The 24,165-nt window shown below is 35.6% G+C and overlaps 1 protein-coding gene across 1 annotated transcript in view; it reads left to right on the top strand.

The window, feature by feature from the left end:
* The window catches only part of MYCBP2 (MYC binding protein 2), a 300,774-nt gene that overhangs the window by 229,886 nt on the left and 46,723 nt on the right, over positions 1–24,165 (top strand). The window contains 9 exon segments of the mRNA XM_017854221.1: positions 7,883–7,984; positions 12,423–14,066; positions 15,279–15,420; positions 15,422–15,446; positions 16,067–16,311; positions 18,364–18,531; positions 21,210–21,367; positions 22,453–22,652; positions 23,858–24,007. Of these exon segments, the coding sequence (XP_017709710.1) occupies positions 7,883–7,984; positions 12,423–14,066; positions 15,279–15,420; positions 15,422–15,446; positions 16,067–16,311; positions 18,364–18,531; positions 21,210–21,367; positions 22,453–22,652; positions 23,858–24,007 (2,834 nt within the window).

The following is a 24,165-nucleotide window of genomic DNA, read 5'->3' as shown; positions in this document are numbered from 1 at the left end:
AATAAGAGGCCGTTATCTACTCAGAGTTACCATGGAGAGACTGCGTTGATAGTTTGAGGAAAGAGAAGATATGAGATAGTAAAAGCTAACATATGTCAAATATTTATCACGTGCCAGGCACCATTCATGGGAATCAACTTTGGTCCCCATCCAAGAACATGGTTCATTTGAGAAACTTCAGGCGTGTGCAGCTTTAAGTGACCTAGTGACAGTGTCTTATATTAGAGAGGATGGGGCTGGATCATGAAGGGTCTTGTAAGCCATACTTATTTTAGACTTTACGTGTAGTGAATAAATGGAGAGAGCACATGGAGGAAATTGTCGTGCAGAATTTTAAATAAAAAGTGATATGATCACTTTTACATTTGTGACAGATAACTGAAAATATGAAAAAGGTCCTGGAGAAAGGGAGAATGTTGGAAGCAAAGAGTCCAGAGAAGAGCTGAGTAGGGTTTAAGCTAAGGTTAATTGCAGGGAGAATGTGGAAGAAATATTTACACAGTGAAATGCTTAGGACCAGCCTGGACAACAAAGCAAGACCCTGTCTCTACTTAAAAAAAAAAAAAAAAAAAAAAATTGCCAAGCATTGAGGGCTGCACCTGTATTCCAGGCTACTTGGGAGGCTGAAGCAAGAGGATTCCTTGAGTCCAGGAGTTTGAGGCTATAGTGAGCTACAATCTAGCCTGAGTGAACACAGCTAGACCCTGCCTCTTTAAAAAAAAATAAAAGAAGTGACATGCTGATTAAAGTTAGGAGCCAATCTCAAATGACATCCACTTTTATGCTCTGTTTTGAAAGATAATATCTTACCTAGTATCAAGAATAAAGAATAAAACCATCTTTTAAGAAAAAATGAGTTCAGTTGGGTGACTTAGCTCCAATTGGCTATAATATAACTTGAAATTGAGAAACATATTTAGCATTCTTATAGTTAAAGATGACATTGTTGACTGACAAGTGGAAAATATGAAATTATTCATATATTACACACATTAAAAATATTATTAAAGCATTCTCATGATTTTGCACTCAATTTAGAAAGGATTAGGTCTGCTACATCTCCCACTTTGTTATTCTCTCAAACGTCTATACTGTAGTATATCTCATTACTTAAGCTGAACAGAACAAAATGTTCATTTTTTATAATCAGACTTCTCATCCTTATCATCAGATTTTCTTTCCTCCTTTTGTTTATTTAAGAAATGTGCATCATTAGCAACCAGTATGTCTTATGATGGCATAATTTCAAGTGTTCTAGGGGCCTAAGAAGTTATCCAGCTCTCATTTTGAGATGAGAGAATTCTTGCTGACTTGCCCAAAGTCATAGCTGGCTAATCTAGGACTTGAACATGAGAGTCTGCTAATTCACTCCAGTGATTTTTTCCAACTGCATCTCAGTTATCTTACATAGATTGCAAGAAGTGAGACAGACTAGGTCATTTAGTCCAACTTTGCTATTTTATACTTTAAATCCTTCAACAACATCCCTGATAAACTTTTGCCAGGCCGGTAATTAACAGTATCACAAGGCCGTTCTGATTGTCTGTGTTTCTCCGTGCTTGTTAGAGCAGGGATCTCCAACCTCCAAGCCGCAGACCAATACTGGTCCATGGCCTGTTAGGAACCGAACTGCGCAGCAGGAGGAGAGCATTACTGCCTGAGCTCTACTTCCTGTCAGATCAGCAGCGGCATTAGATTCTCATAAGAGTGCAGATCCTAGTATGAACTGTGTATGCAAGGGATCTAGGTTGAGAGCTCCTCATGAGACTCCAATGCCTGATGATCTAAGGTGGAACAGTTTCATCCTGAGACTATCTCCCAGCCCCCCATTGATCATGGAAAAAATATCTTCCAAGAAACCAGTCCCTGGTCCCAAAAAGTGTGGGGACCATTGTGTTAGAGAAATAAGGAAACCCTCCTCCACCTGCCACTTAAGAATAAAGGAAACAATGGAACAGTTCCCCTACTTTCCGTAATTAACATGTATTCCCATTTTGAGGCAGTGAGTTGCTGGCAACTGTTTTCTCCTTTCTCCAAACAGTACTTCAAAAGTATCTTATCCTGGCTGGGCGCAGTGGCTCACGCATGTAATCCCAGCACTTTGGGAGTCTGAGGCAGGTGGATCACGAGGTCAGAAGATTGAGACCATCCTGGCTAACACGGTGAAACCCCATCTCTACTAAAAATACAAGAAATTAGCCGGGCATGGTGGTGGGTGCCTGTAGTCCCAGCTACTCGGGAGGCTGAGGCAGGAGAAGGGTGTGAACCTGGGAGATAGAGCTTGCAGTAAGCCGAGATCACACCACTGCACTTTAGCCTGGGCAACAGAGCGAGACTTCATCTCAAAAAAAGAAAAAAAAGTATCTTATCCTGAAAGCACTTCTGTTTTTGGTTTAGGTTTTAGCTGTCTTTGTGCTACATAAGCATTGCCTCTTTCTCAGGATGTCACTTCTGGAGGCAGGAAAGGGTTATGGTTAATGCTAATCACTTTATCAAAATGTCTGATTTCTCTGATGTATAATTAATATTTTTCCCTTGCAACTAATAAGCAATGTGTGGAAAGTAAGATTTTTACTTTTAAAAGCATATCCAGCCTTCTTGTGTCTCAAGTTAATGCTTGGGAAGCAATACCTGTCTCTTCTTACTTTTTGAAGTTATTCTTTCTAAGGCCTAAGATATATACCCATCAAATGATGCTCAGAGTTTTTGTCTCAGCTATCACAAACCCTGAAATGATACGCTTTTCCTAAGTGTTATTTTCCTTAACTATATTTCCTGGAGATTTAGAACATATTCAATAATATACTATGAGTATGTTTTCTTCAAGTTCAATTATGTATAGATGTCATTTAGAGAAACAGTATATTTTATGGATGATCCACTTTATGTATCCCATCTTCTTTCCACATTCAGATCATATGGATTAATGTCATAGTCTAGTAAAAAGCTTATTTCTATGTTATCCTTAAGTTTAAAATGTTGTTCTTTCATTCTGTTAGTATAATTCTTTTAGTGTACTAACATTTATGTAAATAAGTCTTACATAAATACTAACATTTATATAAATAAATCTTTAGCCTAAATCTTTCAGCATACCAACATTTATGTAAATGGATCTTAGTTTCTGTTCCATGTCCTAAGCTCCTTTACCATTCACATAATTCTATATTCCTCCTGATAAGTTTACTACAAAGAAGAATATTGGATGTATTGATTATGCAGTGATACTGCGTCTAAAGCTGTCAGTCAAGAATGGCTGCCATAGCTAAGAGTAGCTACTAATCATCACTGTCACTTTTTTTTTTTTTAATCTTATTTTGTTTTTTTTTTTAGACAATTTCACTCTGTCGCCCAGGCTGGAGTGCAGTGGCGTGATCTAGGCTAACCGCAACCTCTGCCTCCCAGGCTGTAGTGATCCTCCCACTTCAGCCTCCGGAGTAGCTAGGACTGGAGGCGAGTGTCCCCACACCTGCCTAATTTTTGTATTTTTTTGTGGAGACGGAGGAGTTTCACCATGTTGCCTAAGCTGGTCTCAAACTCCTGGACTCAAGCAATTTGATTGCCTTGGCCTACCAAAGTGCTAGGATTACAGACTTGAGCCACTGTGCCTAGTCCTGCCACTTTCTAAAAAATCCTGTGAAGCACTAATAGAAGTGGGAATAATAATCACACTTAATTATGCCTATTTTTAAATCTGCATATTGTTTGATTAATCATATCTTTTGGCCAAGTGGAAGGCATGAATTATACATAGTCTTTACAAGGACCAATAAACTAGTTTCTAAATATGTTTTAAATAAATAATTTAAAAGTTAATTTCCCAAATATCCTCAACCATAAAGTTAGACCTATTTACTGTTTTGTAGGAGCCTATTGCTGTCAAGAGTATCTGAAGTTCTATTCAGAGAAAAATAGAAATGCACAATGACTGGGATTTAAGTTGAGTGAGGAAAGTCAGCAACACTGTTCCCATCGTCTACCATAAATGTGGCAAAATCTTATTGTTTATGACAGATCGGTAGAATTAGATTTTCTTATATCTAAATAAATATATATAAATACATAAATGTAGGTATGTATAGCATGAACAGAATACAGTGCTATTTGAACGTTGTCATAAGACTTATTTATAAAACTTCCTCAAGCTCTTTCCAATATCTTGGTTAAGATTGCATCTAAGGTGGGAGGAGGATGAGGACTGAAAAACTACCTGTCAGGTAATGCTTGATTACCTGGGTGACAAAATTATGTTTACACCAAACCCCCATGACACAGAATTTACCCATGTAACAAACCTACACATGTCCGCCTTGAACCAAAAATAAAAGTTGGAAAGAAAAAAATTGGAAAGAAAAAAAAGCAACTGAAAGGGAAAAAAAAGATTGTGTCTAGTAGTTTTACTAAGACTATAATATTTCTGACTGCTCCACTCTCTCCTCAAGATTGAGAACTAAACAACATGAGAAGCACAATTACATGCCAAAGATTCTTCTTGCCTATGGTTGTTTGTAGCATCCCAGTGGAATGTCTTTGAAAGTAAACTTTTTTATCTGTATTATCTCACCTGCTCTGAGTATTGGTGGCAGTGATATATGCATTGTAATTAGACACCTAGCCTCCTGAATATAATGTATTCCAATTGTATTGTCCTTCGGAATAGCCTGTTTTCAGTTCTTTTAACATTGCCTGCCAATAATTTAGCAAATTGTTACTGAATGTCACAACTTGATTATAGAACATAGTAAGAAATCAATAAATTAAACACCAAACTGAATTTAATGCTAAAACCTACCCTTTTTAAAAATGTATTACTGATTTTACTCATGAAATTTAACATTTCCAGTCATCACTTAGTTGTTGACTCAACACTCAAAAATAATATATGCCACTTTTAAAATCCCAAAACCTCCAGATTTGTGTATTGCCACCAGGTGATGACAGTTGATTTTAATATTTTTGCACATCCTTCATTTTGAACAAATCTGTAAACCTCAAAAGATGTCAGGTGCTGCAAAAGGAGCTCTTACGCTATTTAAGTGCCATATAGTAAGGAGTTAGTTGACAGCTGATGCCTTGATTCTTCCAGTTTATGGTTCCAACGATAAGGTCAGGGTCCTGATACAGCAAAACCACCATTTGTCTTTGTTAAACTGAAATGAGAATGGGTTCCTTATTAGAAAGAAAAGTTACATAGTTTTATTATTATCATGAGTACTTAAAGAAGACTTAAAAAGTACAATTTACAATGAACTCAAAGTTTCTATGACTAGGAAATGATATGACTCAGGGAATTTAATACTTGGGATCCAAAACAAAGAAAGCCAAATGACCCATGAAGAACCATGTTGTTTATAAGGGCAAACTACAGGAAACAAACAGCATGAACTTCACAGGAGCACTGGAAACAAAATCCTGACTCTTCAAAATTGTTTTTAATATTATTCTGTTTAACTTAGTGATACCCAAAAAAGAATCAAAATTTTGTGGAGATGAATATAATAATTGGTTGTCTTATCTGCTTTAACAAGATTTTTTAAAAGCATTATTATTTCTGTCAAATGATTTTTAAAACACCTATCAACTTTTTTTCTTTTGGGTATAGATATCAATATATCTCTTATAGCTTGCTTTTTTAAATTAAAAGTATAAATCTTTATAAAATTAACTGTAACTTTATAAAAGTATGTTTAAACTTGAGCAGATTTTGTAAAATTTAATGTGTAGAACATGTGTTGTTTCCAGCAACAGCTTAATTTCTTTAGTCACTTAACCTTTTTTCAACTTTCATTTTCTAAAATATTTCCTTTTTTGTTCACTCTGATTCATACCTAGGAATCCAGTCTCTCTAGCCTCTGTAATATATTGAAAAGACTTGAAGGCCATTTTGCCTTCAAACTTTTTTCCAGGAGTTTGTCCTTAAACCTCTAACATCTTATCTTACAAGTTTCCTCGTAGTTTTTCACATTTCTGTTTATGTGTGCTTCCAATTAAGATGGTATTCTTCTGATTTCCTATTGCTGTGTCTTCCTGCTATGTGGAGTCTTCACAGATTTTTAGCAGCCAGGCCAGAAGATTGTATTCCTTCCTACATTGGCAGGTTGAATTCTCCCTGAATTAACTCTTCCATTCCGAGGCTGCCACCGTCCTTGTTCATGTCTTGAAGAATTGTATCACTCTCCTAACTGATACTTTAACAATAGCTGCAAACTCCTTACTATGTGACACTTAAATAGCGTAAGAGCTCCTTTTGCAGCACCTGACATCTTTTGAGGTTTATAGATTTGTTCAAAATGAAGGATGTGCAAAATATTAAAATTTAACTTTTAAAACTTAAGATGGTTTTATGCCATGTATGTTGCTATCTACTCCTCCTATTGTCTGTTGAGCTCACTGCATTCCCGCTTTAGTCGCTATCCTCGGAAACTGCTGTAGTCATTCTGGGACTTTTGTGTTGCCAAATTCAGTTGTCGATTCTAAGATGTCATTTTACTTAATCTGTCAGCAGTGTTTGACAGAGTTGGTCTTTCTTCCTGGAAACACATTCATTTGCCTGCTGGATGTTTCCTGCCTTACTGACTGCTGATTTCTAGTCTCCTTTCTACATCCTCATCTATTTCATCATCTAGAAATGTCCTAGGGCTTTGGTCTCTTCTAGGCGTCACTCCCAAAGTGGTATTCTGCAGTCATGAAGAATGACACATCTGTAGGCATATGACTCCCAAGTTTCTCAGCACCTGATACGATGTATACTTATTTGTTCATTCCCTCTCTCCTTTCTCCTAAATATAGACTCTATGAGAGCAGGGACTTTGTTCCTGTTCACCACTGTGTCTGCAATGCATAGAATAGTATCTAACACGTAATATATACTCAATACTTTACGTTGAGTGACTTCTTAATTTATGGGTCATTCATCATTAATCTTGACCATAATAATGAATCAGTCGAAAATAGCACTTATTGTATTTTAAGCAAAGTGTGTGTTGTGTCTAGTTTATTTCAATAATACTAAGACAGCTATCTCCTTATTACCTGAATTTATTTCAGTACAACCGATTAATTTTGTTTTAATTGCCATGAGTTAAAAATTTTAAATACTGTGAGTTGTTTTAGATTCAGATGATACGTTTTTTAGCTTACTACTTTCAAACGACTACACTTTAAAGGTTCTGTTAATTCTTCAAAAAAAAGGTAAATTAAATACTTCATTTCCTGCGTAATAAATCATTGACATTCCTAACATTTTTCAGTGACTTATAAATTTTCTTTGCTTTGTTTGTGTTGTGACGTGTTGTGTAAACAAGATTTGGTATCAGAAGTAGGATCTACAAAACAAACACTAAATACTGGGGTTAGTACTAACGTTTTCACTGAAGATGGACCCAGAAAAGTAGCCAAACACAGTGTCACCCTGAGTCCGTTCTGAGATACATACTGGAAAATTATAGTAATCGGTTCATTCAGGAAACCAGGTGACAATAGGTTAAGCCATAAGTAATATAAGTAACATTTCTTTATCTTCCACTATTAAAAAAAAACTTGTAAATCTTTATTTAAATGAGCACCAAATTAAAACCAAACAAAAGAAACGTAAGTCTAAAATGAAATGTTCAATTTTGATTTGTCAGAGATATGAGCCTAACTAAGTTTTAAGTTAACAGATTGGGGCATTAACACATATTAATCTAAATTAATTAATTCAACCTTTGTTTTCAGTTTTAGAGAAATGTAAGCTTGTTGAAAAATTTAGCAGAATATAAACTATTTAAAATAAGTTGATACTTGCATACCATTTGAAATGCTTTGTTTTTGCTTGTGTTCTCTGCTAAATTTTTTTTCCATTGAATCTGTGCTGCTTCTTTGCCAATGTTTTCCACTGTAGAATCTCCATCTTGCAACCTTGCTTCTCGTGAGCGCATTTACAAAAATTATGGTGTAGCTGGGCCTGCCTCTGCTCTCTCATCTCTGTCTCACAAACTGAAGGGTGGGTATACATGCATTCATGGATGGGCCATTCTTAATGAACATAGGGAGTGTCATTAAAGATGTTTCCGTTCATCTCAGTCATGTTCATGTCATTCCATTTTTTTAATTAAAGTTTATCATTTTATTTAAATTTGTATATGTTTGAGTAATTTATGATGCTCCTATTCAATATTATTATATAGATTATCATAATAGCTATGCATGTTTATTACATCTATAGGTTAAACATTACTCTTATTTAATTTTAAAACTTTATGAGATCTTTAAAATTAAAACAGCTATATAGAAAGAAAGAATTACCTAATGGGGGGAATTTTTTAAACCATTTTTATCAGCAAAAGCGATGATAAATGCTGCAAGCGCATAAAGCACATTTTTAGTCTAAACACTCTCGTTATGTAACCGATAACAAATCACTTACCATTTACAGTCTTTCATAGTGAAAACCCTGATCAACTCGAACCTAAAAAGTATTCTTACACTCTTCAAACTCTAGTTCATTAGGACTCGTCGTGTTTGTTTACTGTCACTCATGTCAACCTACATGTCTCGCCGTTTGCATACATTTTTTAATATTGTGTTTCCCTCGTAAACTAATGTTTTAACACTCTTTACGCAGCTTAGAATGTCTACACACTATTCCGACAACATTGAGCAAAATTTCAGAACGAATTCTAGAAATATGCATTCTTGCGTCTTTTTAAAAACGCTGCAGATGGCCTACTCGTACACATATGTTGTCCTTAACAGTATCTATTTACATTAAAGTTTAAATCTGGAACCTATTTTACACAATCTTCGTACTTTCAACAGAAACTTTTATCAAAAAAGCAAGCTTTACAACAATGCCAACATAAATCTGTGTCGAGTTCTCAACTATTACTGATTTCTTTTTTCTTAGAAATGATAGCTCACTCTGACTTTCTCATTTAATACACTGCGCATAAACGTATAAATACGGACAATATACAAAACTACACGAATAACTAGTATTCCGTACAGAATTCCCTGCTCATACTACTCACAGTCACTCCTCGTGTCGTCAAGCAGCATATAGTATATTCGTAACCGATATCATCACCTATATACTCATATGGCACACGCCAGCTCGTGATCATATGCATATTAGTATTCACTGCATCTAGTATGATCCTGATAAATTATGATTTGGGCATGAAAAAATATGTGCGCGTAAGGCAATGGAATACCTCTACTAATCCTTACATGTTTAGTTAGCATTTACATTTTGTTGGCTACAGTTCTATCTCGTCATCTATTCTCTTCAGGATTCTTTAAAGTAGCAAAAATGTTTGCCTATCTATCCACTCAAGAAATCTTAAAAATCAGCAGTCCTTAAATAAAGTAGGGAGATCGAATGTGAAAGTTTTTACTGTACCAGTCTGACAGATTTTAGCGCCAAAACTATTTCGCTTTAATATTTGTTGAAATCATCTGCGAGCAGCCACACACATAATCCACACATTTTACACGTAACCTACATATGCTCAGCAAAACACTTTGAAACCACCAAATGAACGAAAGATAAACATAAATTCAGCACATTGGGCTTACCCCACTCGCTCAAAACATCAGTTTATTTTCTTTTTTTTTTTCTTTTTCTTTTTCTTTTTTATAAAACACAAAAAACAAAAACATATACTAACATCATACGATTTAACAACTCTTAATCTTGGAAATTTATATCATATTGGAAAATAAATTTTCAAGAAGATTTAGTTATCATTTGAGAAATACATCAGAGAAAGAAACGTTTCTGCCATTATTTATGTGCTTAAACTTCAACAGGTATTTAGCTGTCACCACTTACAGATCTTAAGAAAATATTCACCACTATTAGAGATATAATAAGATATACAAATGCCTATTCTTTCTAACACTATGTAATAAATTTTTTTGCTCACATATGACAAGTGGTCTTCCTGATATTTGGCAGATTCCATTTTTCAGGCAACCAAAGAGGTTGTTTTCATGATGAGTAAATACCTACCATCGTTAAGTGCGTGCATTCCTAGAATAGAGGTAGCATCAGCAGGTTTTCACCATTCCTTTGCTTGCAGCTGTTGTGCAGGTCAGCCACTGGGACACATCTGACACAGGGAGTAGGTAATCTTTGTCACAAACCCTTCCCATTTGTTAGAAATCCTACACAAGTTGTCCTTTTTTATAAATTAGAGAGAAAACCTCTTTCGGTTCACAGACGGATTTTTTGGAAAAAAGGATACCAAATATAAAAGACTTACTAATTGTTTGTCTAGATTCCCATTATGTGTGGTTCAGTTCCTGAAATAAATGTGATGATAAAGGTGATAAACATGTCTCCAGCTGTCAGATTAATAACAAAAAACAAATACTCCAAACATCACGTACTCAAAATTAATGGCCGTGACTATTGATGTTTAATCTATTAAATATAATTTGTTTACCAAATTTGCCATATACTGTTACTAGGTCAGTAAGATTAGATGGGCAGCAATTTTTTAAACTACTTTTGAACAGTTTGAGGGTACTTATTCGTAGATCACCTCTGTTTATCTGTGCTCTCCCAAGACAGCATTGATAGTTAGAATTCTAAATTGGGATTTTTTAACCCTTTTTTCAAAATTTAGCCCCATCTGTTAATACTCTATTTATAAAACAGAGCACATAATATCATAAAGGAGGTTCATGATTGAATAATGAAGCTTTGCAAGAAACTAAAAAGCATTATGTTTTAGTTACTTTTATTCATCCAAAGAACAGGAAAATTTATCTTAAATATTGGCATTTTGCAATTAAACATTTAGTTCATCAGTGTGCCCTATCTAAAGTACTTGCCATACTCTATTATTTCACCATGTAATTACTCAACATGCAAGCATCTAACCCTCACAAATCAGTAACTACTGTCACCTCTGTCCTGTGGCCTTGGGAGCCTTAATTCTAAAAAGTAGACTTTTAGAGAAGCTGAATACTTGGGAGTAGCAGAAGAAAAAAAAATCAAGAAAATTGGAATATATTACTCATTCAACAAATATTTATTGAATACCTACTGTATTCCTGGACTCATTCATAGTATTACATAAGTGAAGAGTAACAGACAAAAATACCTGCCCTTGACAAAAATGGGGGCAGATTCTCCAGCACTACTGTCCTGAACCATAGAGAACTAGAGCGTGACTATACACACTTAACACATGCACACAAGCTTAAAAAACATTTTTCTACATCATCTGAATTTGTTCACGTCCTTTTTTCTTTAAAAAAAAAAAAATAATAACCTGCCTTTAGAACCAGTTAACAAATCCACCTTAATTTCCTAGGAACTCTCTTTGAAAAAATATGATTACTTCCAGATAGGTTTATGGATTTTCAGTTTCTTATACCACTTGAAACCCCTCAGTCAGATTGCTTTTCTCCTAACAACTAACTGCTATCACTTGCACTAAGAGTGGAAGTTTTTATTTTAAGGAGGAAAGGTGATGTTGAAGTTTGTACCATTTACTTGGGTCACAGACAGCCTGGCCCTCATGCCTCAAAGAAAAGCATAAAATAAAATGAAGGAGAGACACTAAATGAAACCAGGGTGCTAAAAACAATTAATGTCCATGCAGAAATATCTAATGGTTTGCTTTAGAAAAAGGAGGTAATTCTTCTTTTCATCCTGTTTTTCTGTCATTCTCCTGACTCCTTGTTTTGAGGGTCCACAGTTCAGACTTCTACTACTCATTCTGAGGATCCACCATTTCTGTGGTTTCCAAGGGGACATAGGCTCTGAGTTCTAAGCAGCTAAGCTTACTGAACTTTTGGAGTGTAACCTGTTTATAAGTAATTAAATAATAGCTTTAGGGCATTCATGTGCTCATTATAAACTAGTCTAATCTGATCATAAAATAGAGTGCCTCTTAGGCAACTCTTTATTAGCCTAATTGTATTTATGCATACACTTAAAAATTATAATTGTGTCTATGCATAAATTCATTTCTCTAATTCAACAAAACCCATACCATTGCCCTAAGGATGCAACGTATCACTCTGATGGAAATTTAACGCTACTTCACATTTAAAATACAAGTGTTAACATTAAATAATTTCTTATTCCCCAAAAAATTAATTTCTATCTCTTTCTAGTCTCTCACTGAATTTAAATTCTACCTAGTTATTGCACTAGGGCAGAGGTTGAGATATCACTGATAGTTCACACTGAGTTTGTTCAGCCTGTTTTGCATCCATGAAAATAGTTTTTGGTGGTAATGGTTGTGTAATGATGTGTAGAAATTTTACTGGAAATATTTCCCCCAGAATTCTTCAAGTGTTTTAGTATGTGTGACAAACAGTAAGAATTTTGTAGCTATGTTTTTTATTTCAGTGTTTAGTGGCTAAATCATCACTAAATTATAATTTTATTAATAAGTTTCACTATAAAATGGACCATACAGGTGATCGAGGAAACATCTCAACATCTTCTAGACCAGCTTCTACATCAGGAAAATCAGAGCTGTCCTCTAAACACAGCAGATCACTTAAACCTGATGGACATATGAGCCGGACTACTGCTGATCAGAAGAAGCCAAGGGGCACAGACAGTTTATCTGCTAGTGAATCCCTCATCTTAAAATCTGATGCTGCAAAGTTGAGGTCAGATTCCCATAGTAGGTCATTGTCCCCCAACCATAACACCTTGCAGACATTGAAATCTGATGGGAGGATGCCTTCTAGCTCCAGAGCTGAATCCCCAGGACCAGGTTCTCGGTTGTCATCTCCTAAGCCAAAGACTCTCCCAGCCAATAGGTCTAGCCCGTCAGGTGCTAGTTCTCCACGCTCCTCCTCACCACAAGATAAAAATCTACCTCAAAAAAGTACTGCTCCTGTTAAGACAAAACTTGATCCTCCTCGGGAACGTTCCAAATCAGACTCTTACACACTTGATCCAGATACCCTCCGCAAGAAGAAAATGCCCCTCACAGAACCTTTGAGGGGACGGTCAACGTCACCAAAACCAAAATCAGTACCAAAGGATTCTACAGATTCCCCAGGATCTGAAAATAGAGCTCCCTCTCCCCATGTGGTACAGGAAAACCTCCACAGTGAGGTGGTCGAAGTCTGCACCTCAAGTACTTTAAAAACAAATAGTCTAACAGACAGCACCTGCGACGACAGCAGTGAATTTAAGAGTGTGGATGAAGGTTCAAATAAAGTTCATTTTAGCATTGGAAAAGCACCACTGAAAGATGAACAGGAAATGAGAGCATCCCCCAAAATAAGTCGAAAATGTGCTAATAGACACACCAGGCCCAAAAAAGAAAAATCGAGTTTTCTTTTCAAAGGAGATGGATCCAAGCCTTTAGAGCCAGCGAAGCAAGCCATGTCTCCTTCTGTGGCCGAATGTGCCAGAGCTGTGTTTGCTTCCTTCCTCTGGCATGAAGGCATAGTACATGATGCAATGGCTTGTTCTTCTTTCCTCAAGTTTCATCCTGAACTTTCCAAAGAACATGCTCCTATAAGGAGTAGTTTAAATAGCCAACAGCCTACAGAGGAAAAAGAAACCAAGTTAAAAAATAGACATTCATTGGAAATATCATCTGCACTGAATATGTTTAATATTGCACCCCATGGACCAGATATATCTAAGATGGGTAGCATTAACAAAAACAAGGTATTGTCTATGCTTAAGGAACCACCTCTGCATGAAAAATGCGAGGATGGGAAAACTGAGACCACTTTTGAAATGTCCATGCATCACACGATGAAGTCTAAATCTCCTCTTCCCTTAACTTTACAACATTTAGTGGCTTTTTGGGAAGACATCTCTTTGGCTACTATCAAAGCTGCTTCCCAGAATATGATTTTTCCAAGTCCTGGTTCCTGTGCAGTTCTTAAAAAGAAAGAGTGTGAGAAAGAGAATAAGAAGGCCAAAAAGGAAAAAAAGAAAAAAGAAAAGGCAGAAGTGAGGCCCAGGGGTAATTTGTTTGGAGAGATGGCCCAGCTGGCAGTAGGAGGACCAGAGAAAGATACCATCTGTGAACTGTGTGGGGAGTCACATCCGTACCCAGTGACCTATCACATGAGACAAGCTCACCCAGGTAAATGATACTGTCGAATGTATGTATAAGTACCTTTTCTTTTTTTTTTTTTTTTTTTTTTTTTTTTTTTTTTTTTTTGAGACAGAGTCTCACTCTGTTGCCCAGGCTGGAGTGCAGTGGCCAGATCTCAGCTCACTGCAAGCCCCGCCTCCCGGGTTCATGCCATTCTCCTGCCTCAGCCTCCCGAGTAGCTGGGACTGCAGGTGCCCACCACCTCGCCCGGCTAGTTTTTTGTATTTTTTTTTTTGGTAGAGACGGGGTTTCACTGTGTTAGCCAGGATGGTCTCGATCTCCTGACCTTGTGATCCTCCTGTCTCGGCCTCCCAAAGTGCTGGGATTACAAGCTTGAGCCACCGCGTCTGGCCAAGTACTTTTTTCTTTACTGAACTGGATCACTTCATTTGAGCTGTTATATGAATTTTGGTAAAGGGTAGGGAATTTATGGTATCTTCAAGTACATTATCAGTACAGGGTTTTGCGAAAAACAGGTAAAGAAATTCTAATATTATGATGACCAGGTCATTTAGTGCTATTTCACTTTCATGTAGCATGTTTTAAAAAATTTTATTTGTTACCCAAAGGGTGTGCCATTAATGAGTCTTTCTCACACAGCAGAAACAATGGCGTGCCTATACACACAGGGCATCTCCTTTGATTTTACTATTTTCCTGTTCAGAATTGCAAATTAAATTAGATTATATTGATTTCTATAGGCTTTTTCCTATGGAAGTGATATTGTTTTATCAGAAGACTGCATTTTTAGTAAATGTATTGATTTCTGTAACATTGACTAATATTCCAAATTCACCTAATACAAATTTGTATTTGTAATTTTTTTCTTTGTCTACATATTATACCTCAAATGTTTTCTGTGACTTCTGAAAATATATCATTGTTAAAGAACTTTTATACTCGTTTTGTCTAATTTTATTGACATAATTAAGTATATCTAAATGTACCTATAGTCTATCTCTCTTTTAATCTGCCTGAATAGAAACTAAGTATCTCTCATATTTGGAGCACCATTTAACTGATTGCTTTTTGATCAAGTAAGCTATTTTCTGATATAGTTAATAGCCTGAAAATCAGATATCTATTTCAGTATTTTGCTTTCTTTGATAAGGTAAATCTGTCATTAATCTATGAGTAATAAGGATCAAACTATTAAGGACACTTGAAGTGTTAAATATTTATTTTTGGTATTGTTTCAAGGTTGTGGCCGATATGCTGGTGGACAAGGTTACAATAGCATTGGGCATTTTTGTGGAGGATGGGCTGGTAACTGTGGTGATGGTGGCATAGGAGGAAGCACTTGGTATCTGGTATGTGATCGCTGTAGAGAAAATACCTCCGTGAAAACAGGCTGCTGCAAGGGAAAAGGTATTTTACTCCATTCAGAGCTATAGTTTTAATGATATGGATACACTTTATAAAATACATTTTATGATCTTATTACATCAGATAATTCCACATAGTTGATATAAAAGATCAGCTTTTACAATGGAAATCATATACAAATTTAATCTTTGTACTAAGTCAGCTGCTTTTAATTTTAAAAATTAACTATATATTGGATATTAACTGTATATTGGAATAACACTAGATAACCTCTGCTACCTGTTTTTTTGGCTCCTTTGTTTTCCTATTCCATATCTACTCTCTCTTTTCCTTATTCACTCTAGTGGCTAACCTAACTAAAAAATTTCACTGAATACACACACTGAGATGATTTACTTTTTAAAAAAATGAATTATATTTAGATTTAACTAGTTAGTTGTTAAATTTTTCTGAAGAAAGAAAGGAAGTATGGTTTGTGTTTAATACAAAATAGTCAGCCCAGAATGAATATGAAGTGAATGTTGTTTTTTATAACCTTAGTATTTTAAAATAGCTTTACAAGTGTTTAATAATTTTTATTGGAAACTCAAAATACTTAGCTTAAGAAACTAAAGATTTTAATATAAGTCAGAAAAGATTACTTTGATTTTTTTCTTTGCCAGGTCAAACAATCTAGGAGAAAACCAATGCAAGTCAAGACCCCTCGTGCCTTGCCCACCATGGAAGCTCACCAGGTGATTAAAGCCAATGCACTCTTCCTGCTGTCCCTGAGCAGTGCAGCCGAACCGAGCATTCTGTGTTACCATCCTGCAAAGCCATTCCAATCTCAGTTGCCCAGCGTGAAAGAAGGCATTTCTGAGGATCTTCCTGTGAAAATGCCTTGTCTCTACCTTCAGACATTAGCTAGGTAATAAAATTTTGTTGTTGTTTTTTAATCACCTTTGGATTAACAGTGATTGTTTATTGATATCTAGGGTAGTTCAGTATTTGACCTATACTTTATTAGATATTGTGTACTGTAAAGAAACTTCCAGGCATTTATTTTTTGAGTTGCCTTGACTAACATAATGACTTTATGGTAGTAGGTATTTAAAAAACTATAAAAATGCTTCATCAATTTGCATTTTTATTAATACAAAACATGTCTTAGAAAATAAGACTATAGCTATCTTTTACTCTTTGGTAGGCTGACTTCAGTCTGTTAGTGCGAAATGCTGAAGTAGAAAGAAAGTTGGTGTTTCCTTAGCAGTCTTTTATTTCATAAATTATTCATTCTGTTAGCATTTAAATGAATACTAACTGGGCACCTACCAGCCTTGTACTAGGCCCTGAATGAATGAATGAATGAATGAATGAATGAATGAATATAACAAAATCCTGGCTTCTATGTACTCATACTGTGATGTCAAGTCAGACATGTCAGTGAAACATTTGAAATGCCATGTGAGGAGTGCTACAATAGAAGTATGTATGTAGGATGCTATTACAGCATAAAAGATGGAGAGTATCTGAATCTTCCCAAGGAAATCAGAAAAGGCTTCCCAGAGGGTCTGACCCTTAGTGGAGTCTTAAAGGATAAATAGAAACCTGTCAGGCAAGTGATGGGAAGAAAGCGACGCCTGGAAGAATAACCCAGGTGAGTAAAGACACAAATGAAATCTCATTACACATTTGAGGAATCGCGGGTTGTTAAAGGACTGACTACTGGAGGAAATGTGTGAAAGTCCGTTCAAAATGATTGGTTCACCCAAGTAATGTCGGGCCCTGTAACCCAGGTTAAGATTACATTTTATCCCATGAGCAGAGGAAACAGTGGAAGAATTTTAAACAGAGAAATACATGAATTGGTTTGCAATTAAAAGATCACTGTAGAATGTGGAAGCTAATGTGGAGACTAGATAAAAGTGCATTACTAGAGATAGAGAGAAACCTGTTAGTATTCTATTTTCATATATTGGACCTGAATGGTGCAGCCTATACTTCCACACATCATGCACTGACACTTCAAAAGAGCCTTTCATATACCAAAATCAGATTTTTTTCATCAGCTGACAAATGAAGATACCTATATATTGCCTGCTGACATAGCTTGCCAACCAACAGTTCCATTTTGAAAATTGTCCTCTTTGTATAGCAGAGTTGCGTGGTTTTTAAAATTTTGTGCTTACTATTACAATAAAATGAATAAGCAACAAAAATGAAAATGTGAGACTAAATACATTTGAGATGGAGGTGGAAATCATCAGGTATGCCAAATACAGTAGATCTTTAGTGTGAATCATAGCACTCAGTGGACTTAGGTTAGCAACTATTTATTCATTTTGAAAAGGAAAGAATCAGATTGTAAAACGTGAAAAATGCTCACACAGCATAATTATAGACTTTTTTCTTTTAGCTCTCTGGGGAATGGGCACCCCTCCACCCTGAACCACAGAAAATTTCATATATCTAATATTTTTCAAATATGATGTTATATATGTTCCTACCCAAAAAAGTAACTGCCTGTATTTCAGTGGTCTGTGCAAGAAATAATAAGCATGAACCAAGGCAGTGGTGATAGGGAATGAGAAGAGAGAATGGCTCTGAGAGGAAACCTAATATCATGGGCTTGAAAGATGATGATGGTAGAGGGCTAAGCCTACTACAACACTGGAAATATTTTAGCTTAAGCACCTGGATGGTTGGTGGGATCATTCACCAAAACACTAGAAGACGGAAAAGTTCTCAAAAGGAAAGAAACTTAGTTCACTTTTGGATTCTAAATGTTCGTGGTACCTGAAATGTTGATGAATAACATTATCAGACTTTTATGTTCACCTACCTACATCTACAATTATTTTAATACTTTACTTTTAACTGTGATTTACATGTGCTGCTTTTCCTGTTATGAAGGAGATTAAAAATGGAGAGGATCTGTATTGCCATCATATGTTAAGTTATTGGGTTTGATTTAATGCAGGCATCATCATGAAAATTTTGTGGGCTATCAAGATGACAACCTATTCCAGGATGAAATGAGATACCTACGTTCAACATCTGTACCTGCCCCATATATATCAGTAACTCCTGATGCAAGTCCTAACGTATTTGAAGAGCCAGAGAGCAATATGAAGTCTATGCCACCAAGGTATTTTAATTCTCTCCTGTTTGTTGAATAGCTAGTGTTTGGTGGAAGAAAGACTTTGAACTAGAAAATAGTCCTTTTCTAGTTGTTGTTTCTAGTTGTTTCTACTTGTTGTTTACAGTGCCTCCTAACTTAGGTATGGTAGTATCAGAGTAAAGAGCTTCTCGAAAAGCTGAATAGAAACGTGTTATAATAATATAATACACAAGAAAATAGAGGCCAGGCGTTGTGGCTCACAACTGTAATCCCAGCACTTTGGGAGGCCAAGGCGGGTTAGATCACCTGAGGTCAGCAGTTCGAGACCAGCCTGACCAACATGGTGAAACCCTGTCTCTACTAAAAATACAAAAGATTAGCCAAGTATGGTGACACACACCTGTAATCCCAGCTACTCAGGAGGCTGAGGCAGGAGAATTGCTTGAACCTGGGAGACAGAGGTTACAGTGAGCTAAGATCATACCACTGAACTCCAGCTTGAGAAAAAAAAAAGATAGAGTACCACTGAAACTTTTTTAGAGGAGGAATGATGTGATAAAAATGCAAAGGTAGTCTCACAGTGACAGTTGAGAAACTGACATATGGATTAAAGAGATATATTTTGTAGGAAAAATAAGTGTGACTTGTTGACCAACTGGATAATGAAAAAGGTAAGTTTAAGATGACATGAAGATTTCAGGCATGAATAACTGTGAACATGGTATCATTGGAAAGGAAGATATTTGCTGAATGAAAAGAGAATGTGCTTATTAAGAGCATGCCACTGTGTTACTACTATACAGCTATAATTATAAACTAATATAATAAATACTTTAATCACAATAGAACATATATATCCAAATGAGGGGGTTTTTTTTGTTAAAAATACATACAACTTCTCCCCTCCCCAACTGCGTGGATTACTCGTCAGAATTTCTTTGAAGCTGCTCTTGACATTTTCTCCAGAGTGCAGTGCAACCTTTTGTATCTTTAAAAGTAATAAAGTATTTCTAAAGGAGATACACTGTTTAAAAGAGAAACCATTTTGACGCTAGTCTGACAAGTGTGATTCTCATTGGGTTATTATTACCCCTTAGGATCAAAATTCAGGAGGCTGAGGCAAGAGGATGACTTGAGCCTAGGATTTTGAGGTTACAGTGAGCTATGATTGTGTCGCTGCACTTCAGCCTAGGTGACAGAGCAAGACTCCGTCTGTTTAAAAAAAAAAAAATTGATGGATAAATGAATTCATTAAATCAGTGGTTCTCAACTGGGGGCGCTATTTGCCTTCCTGTTAACATCTGGCAATGTTTGGAAATAACTTTGTTTGTCACAACTGGGCTAGTTGAGTGGGCATCCTAGTGATTGAGGCCAGGGATATTGCTAACCATCCTACAGGAGGCAAGACAGCCTCCATAACAAGGAATTACCTGTCCCAGGGTAGCCATTCAATTAAAGATGTCATCTTTGCTTTCTTCTTTGGATTTTCTTGTGTTGCTTGAATTCTTTCACAAGCATTATTATTTTTTTGTAAAAAAAAAAAATAAAGTCACTTTTTAAATTTGTGTAATGTTTTCTTAAAGTTAGTAGAAAACTTCCTCTGAAAACAGAGCAAATGTCTGTGCTTTATAGTAACACCATATGTAAAGTGAATTAAGCTAATGTTTCCCTGTCTTCTAGTCATTCTAGAACCAAACAACCTATACTAACACCCAGGGACATTTACTGCCAATCAGTTACGTACAATGTTTATAGTCTATTCAAACAAGAATGTACATAAGCTTAGAGAAGTGGTGAGTAAAGAAAACACCCAGGCAGTTAGCCATCCGTTGGAAAATAGACAATTTTACCAAGGGACACAGGATTTCAAACCTGGCTTGAATGATGGAAAAAAACTCCAGAACCAAAGGTGAGCAAAAATATTCCAATTTGAATTGAGGTGACAGAGAAAGGAGCTCACGAAAAGAATAGTTTCTAAATTTGTTTTAGAGAAATAAGAAAGAGAAGGGATTTCTCTTTTTTTTATAAAATGTGTCAATAAAGGAAATTATATAGCTCTCTTAATAACTTTTTAAGTATTTTAAATGTTGCTTGAATAAATAGAAAAGCTGTTAGTTTACTTAAGCCTGAATAAAACCATTAAGTTCTTTTTTAGAGTATAAATACAGCACTGGTGCCAAAAATCAGTTTGTTACCTCTCATGACACCTTGATGCAGCCATCCTCCAAGGGCTTTGGGCAATATTTCCCAAGAGTGAGAAACCTCACAGAACACTGAAGACACCAAAAGAAAACTTTGGAACCAAAATTTGCTTCCTATTTTATTAGGTTTTCATGTGTACATATCCGTATTCTATTTGGTGCACTTACGATTGTATCTGCCTGTTTTTCCTGAATATTACAACACATGAATTCCACCCCAGTGCTTTTGATTCTAAAAGGAGCTTGGAAGCCTTTCTTCTTTTTCATTTAAAATGCAAAGTAGATTTAAGAAAACCACAAGTTTTAAGGTACAATGCTGAAATCGGTCCAAATGTTACTGCTTTTGAAAAGATCGAATTATGATTCAGAGAGAGATTGTCAATTTGGCTTTGATTTTGTTTCTCCACATGAAATCTTGAGTCACATATTTTGCATCATTGTAAGTATAGTTACATTTCATTTAGCTTTTCTGAGTTTGTATCTGTTGTACTGTTCCATCTACAGTTTAGAAACCAGTCCCATAACTGATACTGATCTTGCAAAGAGAACTGTCTTCCAAAGATCATACTCAGTTGTTGCTTCTGAGTATGATAAACAACACTCCATTTTACCTGCACGAGTTAAAGCCATTCCTAGAAGAAGAGTTAACAGTGGAGACACTGGTAAGTATGAGGATAAAAAAGAATATTGAGTGATCTGACTACTACAAATAAAAAAGAAAATGGTTTTATTTGAAATTGTATATTTTTAAAATTTAATTTTTGAAGGAAAAGGCATGAGATAATTTCTAACGTGTGATTGACATCCCCTCTGTGTGACACAGCTATAAATCTGCATCTCTAAATTTTGCATCTCAGTTGAAGGGAAATCTGGAGATCATTCAGTGATTGTTCAAGAATAAATTGACCTTTACAATCTTACTTGTTAGGTATCTAAGCCAAATGTTACAGCCATTATCCCTTCCACTAAACTTGTGGACTGGGAGTTCCAGTGATGTACACATTCACAGTTATCTCACCACCCCAATAGAAGCTTATAACTCTTGCAGCTGCCATCATTCTAAGTAGATATTAAAATTTTGGGAATATAAATAGCCCTTAATCAGTTAAAAAAAAAAAAAAAAGAAGAAGAAGAAGAGTTACATGATCTGGATCAGTTGGTATCAACAGCCCCAAATTGGGGTGGGGATTCTACCTCAAGAATAATTAAAGAAACCCAAGAAGAACAGGATAATATAGTGATAAATTATCAGAGAGATCACTTGCTAAAATGAAGGTTTGTCCTAAAAATGATAGTCAGATGATTAAGTATCTTATTGAAGACTTTTAAGAAAAACATTATTGAAAATTGCCCAGCAATTTATAGGTTCATTCAACAAATATTTTTGACCTCCTATTGAGAAGTGTTTCTTACAAAGCCATCTTTTAGAAAGTGATGCAGATGAGATGTAGATTTCATTTAGAATATAAATCACTTAGCTTTTAGAGTGTTTTAGAAAATGTGAACTTTAGATTCAGCTCTGGATTCAAAACCCACCTCTGCAACTTAATGGCTATATGACTTTCAGAGAGTAACATATTTAATCTTTCTGAACCTTGGTTTCTTCCTCAGTAAAAGTTGAAATTGTTATGATTTGTGTCATGTGCAAAAAACCAATAACAAAGGCTCTAAAGTGAATATGCTAGATATTATCTTAAATATATATGCACTGCCTATGAAAATTAATAATTTTCTTTTTCTTTAATAGAAGTTGGTTCTTCCCTTTTGAGACATCCATCTCCTGAGCTTTCTCGGCTAATCTCAGCCCACAGCTCTCTTTCTAAAGGAGAACGAAATTTCCAGTGGCCAGTTTTAGCTTTTGTTATACAACATCATGATCTAGAAGGTCTTGAAATAGCAATGAAACAGGCCCTAAGAAAATCTGCTTGTCGAGTTTTTGCTATGGAGGTATGAAGACATTAATGAAATTACTGATTCCTTGATCATACAAACCATGTGATGATTCTATTTAATGATGCCACTTTTTTACCAACAGAAATTGTGTGAAATTAAAAGGCATTAGCCAATTAAAAGTATCAAGTGTTCATATAAAAATTAGACTCTAAACTTTATGAATATAAATGAATTTAGAATTTCATATTTCAGCACTCTAAAGAAATTTATTTCTGTATTGCTTTATTATTTGAATCTTGAGATTATCTTTTTTAAAAGCTTTTATACACTCAGAATGTCATTTTATTAGAATGAAATGACAGAGTAATCATGGAAAGAAGATAAGGAGTAGGGCTTTTGAGTTATAAGCGAACCAATAATAACTTCTCTGGGCCTTTGGCCTCTAGAAATAATAGGATTACTGTATATTACAGGCCTGTATATAGTAAATCTTTATTTTTATCAAATGTGATAAATAACTTACCACTTCATGGATGGGAATTATATGAATATATTTAAGTAAATGGTTGCTTGCATAGAGCTTGACGTACGCTTTGTGTTCATCCAGATGCAAGTTGGAAAAAATGTGCTTGAATAAATTAATATTAAAAAGAATTTTCAAAGTAAAAGTGGTTTGAAAAGTATTTTGGTATTGTATTTTAGAAATTATTTTTCCTATTTGTTTTAATTAAAACCCCAAATTATTAACTGTTTCAAGTTCCGTGTGCTTTCAGTGAAATAAAGGTCAGATTTTCAAGGAACCAAGCATAGTATCCCATGATTGTAACCCTAACACTTTGGGAGGCCAAGGAGGGAGGATCACTTGAGCGCCAAGGGTTTGAGACCAGCCTGGGCAACATCGTGAGACCTCATTTCTACAAAAAATGTTTTAAAATCAGCTGGGTGTGGTGGTGCGCACCTATAGTCCCAGCTACTTGGGAGGCTGAGGTGGGAGGATCATTTGTGCCTGGGTGCTTGAGGCTGCAGTGAGCCCTGATCACCCCACTGTACTCCAACCTGAGTGACAGAGCAAGACACTGTCTCTTAAAAAGTAAAACAAATAGTAAAACTATAAGATATTACTTTTTTTAATTAAAAAAGATTTTCTAGTATCTTTCTTTGAAGCCTTAATCCATGGAATCCATGGAGGTACTTTATTTCTGAGTACTTTTTAATTCATGTATTTTATTCTTGAACTCATTTAACCATCGTTTCTTCAGGCTTTCAACTGGCTTCTGTGTAATGTCATCCAAACCACTTCTCTCCATGATATTCTGTGGCATTTTGTGGCATCACTGACTCCTGCACCAGTGGAACCAGAGGAAGAAGAGGATGAAGAAAATAAAACAAACAAAGAAAGTTCAGAACAAGTAAATGAGATTTTTATTTATTTTGATTGTGCATATTTTTGTAGAAACCGGTAGTATACCTTCAAATAGTCCAATAATTTGCACAAAATCATTCGCAGATCTAACTTGAGCAAAAAGAATATTTTAGTGCTATGGGCAAAGTATTAACAATGAGACCT

This window comes from Rhinopithecus bieti, unplaced genomic scaffold, assembly GCF_001698545.2.
Source record: "Rhinopithecus bieti isolate Rb0 unplaced genomic scaffold, ASM169854v2 scaffold_36004, whole genome shotgun sequence".
NCBI classification, from domain to species: domain Eukaryota; kingdom Metazoa; phylum Chordata; class Mammalia; order Primates; family Cercopithecidae; genus Rhinopithecus; species Rhinopithecus bieti.
Note: the sequence above shows the minus strand (reverse complement) of the source record. Positions and strands in the feature narration are given on the sequence as shown.